Raw genomic sequence first — 13,698 nt, 5'->3', positions numbered from 1 at the left:
ACAATGTGGAAATGTGTTGGTACGTGCGGTTCTCGAGTGATGAGCCAATTAATGATTGCGATTTCTGGCGATATTCGTGTTTCTTTTCTGGATCATCAAAGGGATTTACAAGTGGCATCATTTTTATTAAAACGTACTACTGATACTTTTAAAGCTTTGGAAATATCTTCTAAGTACTTATATATGAAAGTGCAGAGTATTTCAACTCGGTACAGAGCTGCTACGATCATGTTCATCGCATGCAGTGAATTTTTGAAATACTCGTAGCGTGCATATTTATGCTGGTTGGTACGTAGGTACCTACTTATAGTGGTATAGTCTATAGTAAAAATAAATTTATGTTCACACGGACGTATTTAATTTTATGCTAATTGTAAGGTATGCTTAACTGTATTTATATGACGATAAATACTCTGTTTCTCAAAGAATTAACGTAAAAATCAAACCAGTTTTATGGAATCAGTTTTTCTATTTAATATGCCTCATCTCAGCCATTGGCGAATGCCACGAGTCTAATACCTTCGGGTTTTAGGCATACTTATACCTATATCTACATAGATTCGAAGCCACTGTATAGGTAGAGGTACCCTTACCTATGCTATTTTTTTGGATCATTGATTGCGTCAATTTTTGCCATACTACATTTTGCATTTCACTATAGTCAAAATACTTATGAAATTCACAAATGTGTTCAAACGAGCAGTATTATGTCGTATTCGCACGCATCTACTATACGTTCACTGGTATAATACCTATCTGCATCATATGGCTATATGCCATTTTCATGTTGGTATTCAATAACAAAGAAAATTGATTAAAAATGCAACTAATAAGTATAATAAGCTATATTCAACTATTACGCCGACGGCTTCGTTTGGTCTTGAAATTATAGTGTAGAAAACAATTCGATATCAATAATTTTTCTTTTTTGTTAGCTGCGAGCAACACGTTCATAGTGATCGCCATGCCATTACGTTAATACGTACGTAGGTACTTTTGAATGTGCTTTACGTGTTCTCTACGTAACTTATGAAGTCTATAGTGATGAACTGGGTGTATGTAGTGCTTTTATATAGTTCTTTGACACTGGAATCCGAAATAACAATTTCATGTTGTACCGATATGCTACTCTCGTAATGACAATGACACTAATTATTTTAATTGTTGAGAATGTTACGTATGTATTATACTTTTGAAGAAAAATAAAACACCGCAACTGTCCATGTAATTTATTAAAATAAGCATAACTCGCCGCGATACTGGTATCTAGATAACCGCACAAGTACATGTTCTATGTGTACTCAAAATCTATGTAGGCAAGTTCATTGTTGTCGGCTATTTTTTCAGAAGTTGATATAAATAAATAAATTATAGCGCATTAGCGTGCCGTATTCATCAACATTAGGAATATGTATGGTGTACTTGCACTCGGAAGGTTGAAACACAATGGCGAAAAACCTAATTTTTTTATTTTCGTATGTATACCTACAAGCTGGAATGTTTATTTGTGGAATTGTGGATTTCATTAACATACGAGGTCTAGGTACATATACAATCAAGAATAAAACGAGCTGGGACGAGCCAAAATCCTGTAACTAGTTTTTAAAAAATGAATAAGTATAAGTAGGTACTCACTAGAGGTGATGTGGAAAAATCAACATTCATACAGGTGTCCTATCTCATCACATGGGCATACTTGCATTCTGGTATAAAATCGGTTTTTACAAACAAAATGCATTATAGGTACTTACTTACTCAAATCCCATTCCAGAGCAAGAATTGCATTATGAATTTGTTGAACGAATTAAAACTACTTATAGTTTGAAATCTGCGACAGAATCTTAAATTCGAATTTTCAAATGAACATGTTTTGGCGAAGAGTGAGATAAACCATACTCGTAGATATGGATTTAAACTGGATCGAGCACTTACAGTTAAAATGTACCTACAGGAAAAAGTGAAGCCAAAAATCAACTAATCACAAATACAGTGTAGCCCACGTATTTTTCGGGGAGGTGAAGGCTGTGATTGATTGATTGGTATGTCAGGAGGTGAAGAATTGTAGCTTCACGAGTTGCCGATGAAGTTTAAATCCATATCAATAGGTTGGGGATTGATTACTAGGGTGATTATCATTATAAATGATCCTTTTATAGTACGTAATAGATTAATTAAAAAGACCAAAAAAAAAAATGAAAAATAAAAACAAAAAATAGGACGCAGGTAGACACCTAGCACTTACCTAAGAAAATTTAAAAAAAATCAAAATGTATTGTTTTTAAACTTGAAAAATGCAATAAAATATGTACTCACGTCAAGAAAATAAAATATGTTTGTCCACGTTGAAAAAAAAGAGGAGAAAAATCTATTCAGTTGAAATTGTTTTCTCAAATTAAGAAAAACAGAGAAATATGTATTTCAAAATTTTTTAAATTAGGTATCCTCTTATTTTTCGCAAAAAAATACGATATCATTTGATAAAATCATAATTTTTGTAATACTGTTGGAATGTCAAAAAATAAATTTGAAAAAAAAAAACAAATTAATAAGTACCTACCTAAAATACCAGAAAAAGCAAAACAGTTTTTTGAAAATTAAAAAAAAAACAAAAGAATTAATGAATTATTTCTTTTTTAAAATAATGTTTCGCAAATTTTAATTATAGGTACAAATATAAGGAATATTGATAGTTCCTTCGATTTGTAATTTTACAGGGGATGATGAAGCAGCTACAAATCTGATGAAATGAAAATATTTCAACATTTCATCAAAACATCAGAAAAAAAAGAATAATCCCAAAATTGCTTGAGCATTTTATTAAAGGAAAGGAAGAAGAAATAAATAAAAAAATTTTGAAGCCTCATCTTGAGCCGATTTTCGAAGCAACTATTCCTTATTGTTGATTTGAAAATCATTGTTTTGCGTTTTTATTTTACCGACTTTTTCACACTCTTTTTTACAAAGTTTGGACTATTTTAAAATGCATTTGTATTCTCCTTTTTTATTAATTTTTCTATTGTTTACCCAGTAACCCAAAATAATGATACATAGCCTATTACTTAAATTTTTCATGTTTGAGTAGGTATCGCATTCTAGTTCAATATTCTTATTGTATAGGAGGTAAGTAAGTACTAAGTACTCGTATGCATGTAGCCAAGCACATGCCTATAAGTACGAGTAAGACAAGGCTGTCATGAGAAAAAAGTCCAGACAGACAGTGAAGGTAGATTGATTAATCAATAGTTTCGATTATTTTTCCAAAATATGAATTGATACGAGCGCACCTGTATTGCCGACATAAAATATTTATTTAGAACAGAGAGGGTTGACCATACTTTTTTGGCTTCTCGTTTGTTTTATTTTAATAATTTAATACCTCTTAATAGTACCTACGTAAAAGATTAATAAATATAGGTAGGTATTTACGCTGGAAGTACTTTCGTTAACAAATTATTCACACAGAACAATCAAGTTTCAAATCATTCATACTTATGCGTTTATGCGGGCTGTTACTATAAAAAGATCATTGACCTTTCTAGACGCTGAATTAATTCCATTCTGAAAAAATTCGTGCAATTTTTCATCGTTTCAAAAATTTTGATCATATTTTCAGTAAAAAAAAATTGGATATTTCTGTTTCAACTTTTAGATTTATTCTATTACAAGCTTAAGTAGTTATTAAAATTTCCGAATTTATTATAAATTTTCATACATTGATCAAACTGTATTTATTCTCATACATTTTTGCTGAAAAGTTCCCTTCTTCAATTTACATAATAGGTACCTACATATTGGAATTTTCAAAAAATTTACTGAAGGAATCTTCGGTTTTGAAATACCTAGGTGATCCTTGTCACAGTTGCCACTTGCCTACTTTTCCATCAAACATTGAGCAAAATGATATTCTCAATTAGTCATGTTTTTCAAGATACATCAAGGAAATGGCTACACGTAAACGCCCTTCGATAAAAATATATGTTTCATGTACAGGAAACTATGTAACATGCTTTAAAATTGTCGTAAATAAAACACAATATTTAACTATCATTAATAGGTAAGGTACTAAGTTATTAGGTTGGTAGATAGGTAGAGGTACTCTAGGTACATGGCGTGGTGGCATACACGTATATCACTTGAGGTTCTCAAACCATTCAAATAGTAAATAGCCGAGTGCTATAAAGTGTGATCTTCAATAAAAGCGGTTTCCTGTAACCCACCTGTTATTGTTCTAGCGTGAAAAACGATGTATAAATCGTCGATTTTTTTTTATCCTTGCAATGCGACGCATCAAAGAATCAGCCAAGCTCAAAGAAGAAGTCTCGTATACCGTACTCGACGTACCTACATTTTCAAAATATAGTCCAAGGATAAATTCGATGAGTTAATTTCAGACGGTGAAAAAAAAACACGCTTTTACTAGGTTCGGTTCGTTATAGTTATAAAGCTAAAAATCGTGTTAGGGCTCGGATATTTAAACTTCATAATGATAGGGTCAATTGGTGCGGTGATTGCCTGTAGGTTTTAATTGCATATTGGAAGGGAAAAAATCGGTGAAATTGTTAATTAAATTAAGCGAAACGTGATGTGCGATGGTATCATCTCAAATGAGGGAATCTGGATATTAGTAACTAAATCCGAGCCCTTAATGAATGAGTCGAAATATTTGTTAAATTGTCTGATTATTATATTGCATATTCTATCTATACGTAGGTACTTAATGGCAAATTTACGGTTACCGGTGTTATATAACTAATAATTGCCAATGATAGACAAGCTTATAGCTAATTGCTAGGTATTGAAATTTCTTTAAAATATTTACGCGTGATTTATATTGGTTCGCGTGAGATGTGCGAATTGCGAATGAGTTTCTGTGTTTCATAATTTAATTTGTGAATTATTGAAGTGTCGCGTGTTGATGATTTTTTTTTCGTACTTCAATTTACTTCTCGGAGTCAAAATTGCTAATAAATATATACCTCCTACCTATAGGCAAATGTGGCCAAATGCTTGATAACAAAAAAGGCGAAAGACATGGACGATTTTTTTTTTAAATTTAAACTTTTATTTTTTTCTATTAAAAAAATGAGAATTAAACGTGTGGCAGAAATACATATATTTTTCCAAATAATTGAATCAAATTTTTAGATTTCTGGCTTGCAATTTTCAGCTTCTATAGCTGCTCTTATATTGTTTTAGAGACAAACGAGTGCCATATAGTGTTACATAAATTATGGATACTTGGAAATTCCATAGATTCAATTTGACCCCATTGATCAGATCACGATTTTGATCGGATTAGATCTCTTCAGACCGGATTAGATCCAATAAGGGAGACCTGATCTGATAAAGGACGTTCCTTGGATCCAATTAGATCTCTTAAAGACTTGATTTGATCCGATCGTTTTCTCCTGGAAATGGAAAATTTGATAATATTACATTACTTAAGTACATATGTAGCTTTTTAAAAAATCCAATCGCCTTTCAGAAAAAACGGGAAAGTGAAAAAAAAATGATAAAAATTGAAACAAAAACTGAATCTTGAAAAATTTCCAACTCAACTGAAAATTATGAAAACTAAAAACTTGATGAAATTCAAACTGAAGTAAGCCCAGCACCCGTACAAATAATATTCAGCTAATGATCCCAGTGCATTTTACAGACATCCTAGAGATCGATATTCGGGATTGGTGTCCCCCTTTGCCTTCCTCTCTGTACTCCTGGAGGTGAAGAATTTAAACATTCCGAAGTTAGATCCAGTAGTTAGAGAAAGAGGAAGGAAGCCAAAGAGGATTTTTCTTCTTTCCTTTTTGTGACTAATAATAAATTAATAACTTTTCTCAGCACTTTCGATTCAAAAAAATGAAAGTCTGCCATATAATGATTCATTATAAAAATATACCTACCTATCTTTCTTACTTACAATGAGAAAAAAATTCAATTTGAATTTTGTCGTAAAATAAGTACCTAATGAATAATGATATAACAGTTCAACTTTTACCTAACTTATATGTATATGTTATTGTTAATATTTCATTATAGCTACAAATTACTTGTGCGCTTTTTCTTCATCTCAATTGTGTATGATTAAATAATTCATACCGAAGCTTGGTAACTGGCGCAGTACACTCCCTCAAGTTCATTTTTTGATTTTTAATGATTTTCTTTTCTATAAAAAAGTGAAAATCGACCCTTAAAAAAGTAGACCCTAATATGGAGTACTTACTAAAATATGATGAAATTGTCAAAAAATTCGCATTATTTTGAAATACCTATGCATCTATTTTATACGTTGTCAATTATACGATTTTACAAAAAAAAAAAAAAAAACTTTCTGGTCGGGATAATGAATTTGGGGATTTGTACCAGAATCGTATTCGATATTTTGCACAAAACAAAAGACAAAAGACCTAGGATACCTATGATCTAAAGAAATGAAAAAAAAATGATTGTGTTTTTTCCTTCTGATGTACAAATAACCGAATTAGATAACGAAAAGAAAGTTACGTATCTGAAAAAAAGTAGATGCTATAATTACGACCGTGGGACATTTTCTTACGAATTATTGTTTAGAACTTATATTCTCATATGTGTGTTTCCCAACTTCTTATTTTTCTCTCAAGAAGGTGTTACCTATTTGAACCAGATACAGATTTGAAGATCTTTGTGTACTGTACCTCAGATATGTAGGTGTAGGTACAGATGCAGGGACAAAGAAAGAGAGAGATAGACAATATAATCTCGTTAATTAGAAGCGGACGATATTAGTATTCTCGAATGTTATCTTTCACCTCTCCGGCTTCCACTTCCATTACATTTCCATTCTTATAAGACCTTATAAGATATAAGGATTCAGCAGCCCATGACATGTAACTTCCTGTAATTTTCTTGTACCCCGATCATATTGTTTGTAAAAAGTCGATTACTGCTCATTCTTCGTTTTTGTTTTAACCCGTGCGCAATACCGGTTTAATCCGCGTGTCTAATTTTCAATCTTATTGTACCTACATACTGCCTACTGTACGTGTGTCTGTGATCTTCGGTGGTGTTTTTTCGGTGCTTTGATGACACCTGTTTCGAGGTAAATTTACGTGGCGTAATCGTTGATCTTGATTCATTATTATGATCATTCATTCGTTTGATAATCGATAGCTCGTGGCGTATCAATTAAAAGTCTCTTCCGATATCGTCCGACCGCGTACGAGAATTTGTTTAAGTGGTTTTTTCATTCGGCTTACAACTCTATAAGTATTATCTACTCGTAAGATGATGATGGAATTTACCAATGGCTACTACTGTCCGACAAGTCAAACGTTTAGGAAAACGCAATTCCACCAACAACAAACTTGTCCCGGCTCCTTGCTGGAATATTATAATACCACATTTTGGAGGTTGGTTGAATTTTATAGCCTGACCCAATTTTTTAAATTTTTTTCAGTGCTTATGCGAGTTATGTATACTTTAATTATGTATTTCTCGTATGAAAATGATAAAATGAAGTCATTATTTGAGGATTAAACAACTCGACGAGTATCTTTAAATCGAAGTTATCACTTATCAGCATTGGGCATAGAAAGGTACCTAGTTAAAAGGTATAACCTGCCAAATATTGATCTACTTTTTTTGAATGCCCACAGCATTCAGTAAAATACTCATTTTTCAACTCATATGCTCAAACGTCTCAGTAAACAACTCAAATCACGTTTCAACCTCAACAGCTAATACACCTTAAGTGGAAGCTGAAGGATCTCCCAATAAGATGTGCCACAGAAAAACAGTTAAAAATATATTCTGTGCAATTTTATTCAATGTTAAAAAAAGGATCATAATTCGATATAATGGGTCAACATTTGGCAGGTTACCTTATACCGTGGTCTGATTTACTCCCAATCTCTCAGTCAATAATTTAACGCCATATAAAAAGAGTTGTTGCTTAATGTAACCTGGCATTCGATGAAATGTCATATTATTAAATGGCAATTCGATTATAAAATGTGTAATTATAGAATGAAATTTAGACGATTAATGTATCAAATCCTAATAGGATACCTCCTAATACCTATCTAATGTATAGATATTAGAATGGATCTTCAGTATAGGTAAATTTACAGAAGAAAATTTCATCCTCGAATGCGATTAACAAGGTCAATGTGCTTTTCGCTTCGGCATAAGTAACGTTAGATTATCTTTTAAAACACTTGAAAAAATTAGAACGCACAAAAACGTTTTGAATTTTTGTTGAAAAAATCTGGAACCGGGATCACGGAACGACTCGACTTCCGGCTGTAGGTATGGTTGAAAATGAATATTTTTTTCTACTGTTTACGGCTTCCATTGCTCGTACACATACCTACCTTACCTACCTTGCCCTCGACCGGAAATTCGCAAACATATTAATGTATCGCATCTTCGCATGCCATTGTAATTCATCATGTAGTACATAGTCGATGAATGAAAGGTATCAACCGAGTATTTAAATTGAATTTTTGAATTTTTGGATGATAAATTAACAGCTTGAAATCACGTGGTAAATAATCTGTTGTACCTACCTATACGTTCGCAAATAAAAGCATACCTATTTCTGATAATAGGTGCATACCTAAAAGAAATCCTGTAGTATACCCGAATCGTTTCAGAATTAATTATACGTTATTTGTATCTGTAGAGTAGAACGAGTAGATATAGGTACCTGAAGGGAAAATTTCGCTGAAATTTGCCTATACTTATGCTCGTTTGATGGGCATTGCACCTTATTTCTGTGGAGCTATATCCATGTTTATGACGCGAATATTGCTTGCGTATCTCTACCTACCTCTCTGCAGAAATTCTCATCAAACGTTCGCTAGTTGCTACTCTTCAGATTTATATACATATGGGTTTGAAAAATAAAAATTTTTTAGGTGAATATGAAATCCCCATCTTGATTCAAGTGCCTATCTATTAATTTTTTCAAACAAGGGTTGATCTGTGAAGAAGCGACATTTTTGCCCGTTTCTCGTAGTGATTTGAAATAGGTAATTTGATTCAGGAAACAATTACAGTCATTGATCATCACTGAAGAAAAATCCTTCTATTATCAGTCATTTTTGTAGAATTTCACAAGTGTCCCTCCCTCTGTTATTTCTCATCTCATTTACATATTATAATCCGCCTTTCTGTTAGACGCAAAGGTGGTTTAACGATTATTAATGTGTTCGAAATGTATTTTTGTTACAGAAGTGGACGGAAACGGAGATAAAACTGCTTCACTAGCTGGAGGTACATATAAACTCACTCCACCACCGTATAGAATGCCACCCCAGCCATTGTATAGTGAGCCAGCTAGTATACCAGGTTCAGCAACCCCGAAGATTCAACAAATACACACACATTCCAATAAATTTCCAGTAAGTTTTTATTAAACTTAAACGAAAAGAGAATTGCAAAGAAACGAATATTTATTCATTTGAGCGAAAAAGTATGAACAGAAAAAAAACGTTGATTTATTTTAAAAAGTCGAAAAAAGCTCAAGAATGTTATCAATAAAGTCGAGAAAAAAGGGAAGAAGAATACAGTACATATTATATTATCGACTATACGGTTTTGTAGCTTACGAAAATTTTTCTCTTTGCAACAGATCGAACGAGAAGTCATCCTGAGTAATTATGATAAAAATTCGAAAATTCCCATTCTGAACGAATACCATAAAAAACAAGCCAAAAGTACCGCAGTAGCTCCGGATGCTCCGAATATTCAAATGGCTTGGACAGAAGATAGAACTAGAACGGTATGTTGACTTCATTTTTACGAACATAAATTCGATTGAGGGAAAATAATACCCACTCAGATATAATAGGTACAACCTAATGATACTACGAATATGTATGTACTACTTATGTACGAGTACGTTTGTAAGTAAAGGTACATAACTCGGTACAAAAATAAAAAATTTACGCTGCTCTCATCAGATTAAAAATTTATTTTTTGTTCGTTTATATCCTACTTTCAATTATTTATGTAATGCATTTTCCATCGTTATAAGTATTGGAATTATTAGTTATTGGGGATGTTAACAGAATGTTTTTTAAAAAAGAAGGGTAACTTGGTGGCAGGGTTAAGAGCGTTGTATTAAGTATTTATATGTAGATGAGGTAGATTTTCTTTATTATTATTACCTTCGTGAAGATAGTATAGGTACATCAAATTACCAAACAAGAAAAAGGGTTACCCAAAATGCGAAAAATTCTGATGATTAAATTTCAAAATAGTCTTTTGATGTTCATTCGTGAATTTTGTAAAAACGTAGATCGATAGAAGACTTTGAAGTAAAATTGAAGACATGACTTTTTGTTGAAATATTTCACGTAATGCTACCATTGCCTTCTTGTTAAAATATAGAGAAGAACAACTTTTAAAAATGGAGGAAAAAATTAATTTAAGATTCCTATTTTAATGATTTTACTTCACGAGGGGGGTATTTCAACTAGCAGAAAATTTGTGGACCGGACAAGAAGAATCGAAAAAGACTATCAAAAAATAGGTAGATCCTCGTCAGGCTACATTTATTAAGACACTAAATTTCATTTTTCAATTGTTGACAAATTTTTATAAATTTTTTGTAGTGAAAAAAAAACTGAATTTGATCAAATTGAAGTAAAGAACTGAAATTTGGCTGCTACCCCTGTTTCACTTCCCTTATCAACTGATTGGGGGTTTGAGCTGTTCTGAAGCGTCCAGCGGATTTTTGTTCTCCATGCTTTGGTAAAATTGTTATAAAAAGCACTAAAATGAAATTCACTATTCCGTATTCACAGATTCAAATTGACCACCCATGTGACTTTTTACATCAATTTTGCCATATTTTTTCTAAAATTGTCTGTGCCAGTCAAAATCTACATCTATACTGGTGAATTTTTTCAAAAGTTGAAGATTGAAAAATCCACTGGCAGTTTCTCACCTAGCTCAAAAAAAACCACCAATCGATTTTGGAGGTCAAAATACGCATGTAGACCATATTTGAGCTTTTTAAGTTGATACATAATTATGTACAACGAATTTTTCGTTAATTCATTTTTTTTTTTTTTTTTTTTTTTTTTTAAGTAATCGTTGGGGAAGATTTTGGATCTAAAGAAGTATAGAATTAATGTATTTTGAAAATTTGTACCTAAATTGGCCAAGAAAGCCAAATAATCAGAGAGGTGGCAAATCTAAAACCACAGAGGTAGATGCTGAATTTTGTTTCGGATTTTTTATATAATATAGGAAAGATTGACAAATTATACTTTCTTCAAAACTAGAAAATCAAAAAATCTATCGGAGGCTCCGGAATGATTCGGAAGGTCGAGAATAAATTATAAATCAAAATTATATGTAGTTTAGTTACGAACATTTAGATTTAGGTATATTTGGATATGAAATGAATTTTCAAATCAAAACGCATTCCTCAAGATGAGTAGATGTTTCTAATTATGTTAAAGAAAACGAATAAATCGCTCATCACTTATGTTGTCACTTGTCAGTAGATCGATAAAAAATATATTTAAAATTTTACATCGTTGACACGAGTATCGTAAATTGTACGAAAAAACGTACATACCTTCCTAGTTCCTACCCAAATATTCGTTCTAATTGGGAGAAATTTTGCAAGTGAAAACCTCATCCAAAATGATTTATTAGTTATGTCCACACACCGAGCATAGGTAAATCAGTCGCACAACTTTCATAATAAATGCGTGAAATTTTTCAATGATGATTTACCTATACCTACTTATATACTCGTGAAGTTGGTACAGCGATGTTGGTAAAAAGAAAAGTGAAAAAATAACGCTCAATAAGGCACTGTTTAAGTTGAAACCGCTTATTTGATTCCGACAGGCAATATTTAAGAGGTTTAGTAAATCGTGTACCGGTACAGTACATGCCGACGTATGAGCTGAAAATCAAATCTATTGTCTATACCAACTATTCGAGCATACTTTCGTGTAAAAGTATATTTGAGCGAAACGTATATTCGAGCCACATTTTAGGAATAAGATCGAATTCTTCGAAGCTCTGTCATAATCGTGATACGCCGTCGGCGATTGAAAACTTCACGCTTGTCTGGTTTTAATTTGTAATAATTCCTGTGGCCGCGGCTTGTGAAGTGTCTGTGTAAAACGCCAACGTTATTAAGGATAGAAAATTTAAAAATTATCAAATACCTACTATTCAATGAAAATATAGTAATTTAGGTTTTAAAATTTCATACCGCTTGTTTGAATATAGGTAATACCTTGCAAACGAAATAGAGAATAATCCTAATAGTTAAGATACCTCTACTCCCTATCTATAGTCGTATCTTTATATGTATTAGTTTTATACTTTTGTATCCATTTAAACAGTTCAATATTTAATTAAAGTGGCGGCGATTTGTTTTTGTACAGTATAGCGAAGTTCGAAACGCTATGGGTTCTAATATTCCGGAAAATATCGGCGTCGAATTTCACCGCACTTACAAGGTAAATATACCTATAAATGTTTCATTTGATATTTAACAAATAATTTGTTGTGTAAATCTTCATAAGGTTGGTGTATAAAAACGAACAGGCACTTACTTATAAATATTCTCGAACATTGAGTTCTTTTTGTGAAAAGTTGATCGTATAAAACTTTAAGCTGTCTTCCTCAGCTTTTCAGTCTGTACATACGTAAATAAATGAGTACCTACTTGTCTTTTCACGTATTATACCTATCTAGGTATGAGTTAGATATACAAATTTTAATACAAGTTGAATGAGACTAATATGTATGTACCACGAAATATGTTCATTTTTATATTCGTAGAATGAATAATCTAAATAGGTACGTAATTAGATGCTACATAAATGTTTCATTGAAAGAAGTATGATTTTGCTTTTCTATGACAATTGTCTACAAGTTCGATCCACATAAACTAAGGAAACAATTCAAACTCTCTTCAGAGGGAAAGAGAGAGAGAGAGAGAGAGAAAAAAAATTGAAAAAAAAAACAAATAAAATGTAATTACACACGTTTCGTTTTCGGTTCGATAATAAATGATCGAACAGCAATTACAAGGTGGTAATCAAGTAACATAAACGTCGGAGTTACGATTACAATACGAATTTTCTCACGTTAACTGATCGGAAAAATACACCTGATAATCAACTATAACCTTACCTCTACATACTCGTTTGCTTGGCGTTAATTTCGAATTATTCTCGAATTAAACTTCCATTCGCATAATGAATCACACTTACCTACCAACTACATGAGAAATACTCAAAATTTCCGATTCCGATTTCTAATTAAATATTGGCATTTGAAACGTTTCAATAAAATAGGCCCTAACTACATACATACCTATATGTATACTACATAGGTGTAGACTACCTAAACTAAACTGTATTTTATGTACCTATACGTCGGTATAGTTTTTAAGATGAGGTATTTTTTAAATATGTTTTTCAGGCGCAACCGTTATCGTTATTAGAAACAACAAACGGAACCGAGCCATCCCCGATCATAAATCAGGATGATTCGAATGGATTTACCTCTCCTAGGTGAGTGGTTACTGGTTACTGGTTAGATAAAATGGAAAATATATATTTTTATAACGTAGGTTTCTAACGCAAAAGTGGCCAAAAAGTGCCCGTAAATGGTTATCGATTTTATATGGCCTTTTTAAAAAATCTAGATGCATCGATTTTTTTATTGGAAATGATT

The 13,698-nt window shown here is 32.1% G+C and overlaps 1 protein-coding gene across 4 annotated transcripts in view; it reads left to right on the top strand.

Moving 5' to 3' along the window:
- Nucleotides 1-13,698, top strand: part of LOC135839136 (ras guanine nucleotide exchange factor P-like) — a 37,369-nt gene that overhangs the window by 19,348 nt on the left and 4,323 nt on the right. For 3 of the 4 annotated variants that reach the window (XM_065355028.1, XM_065355031.1, XM_065355030.1), the window contains 4 exons: nt 9,214-9,383; nt 9,614-9,763; nt 12,399-12,473; nt 13,444-13,535. In XM_065355028.1, the coding sequence (XP_065211100.1) occupies nt 9,214-9,383; nt 9,614-9,763; nt 12,399-12,473; nt 13,444-13,535 (487 nt within the window). Of the gene's footprint in view, nt 1-6,926; nt 7,389-9,213; nt 9,384-9,613; nt 9,764-12,398; nt 12,474-13,443; nt 13,536-13,698 lie in introns of those variants that run through there. The other variant, XM_065355029.1, reaches the window with a different exon arrangement.

The sequence above is a fragment of the Planococcus citri genome, chromosome 3, assembly GCF_950023065.1.
Source record: "Planococcus citri chromosome 3, ihPlaCitr1.1, whole genome shotgun sequence".
Lineage (NCBI taxonomy): Eukaryota > Metazoa > Arthropoda > Insecta > Hemiptera > Pseudococcidae > Planococcus > Planococcus citri.
This window is presented reverse-complemented; position numbering and strand designations above follow the sequence as displayed.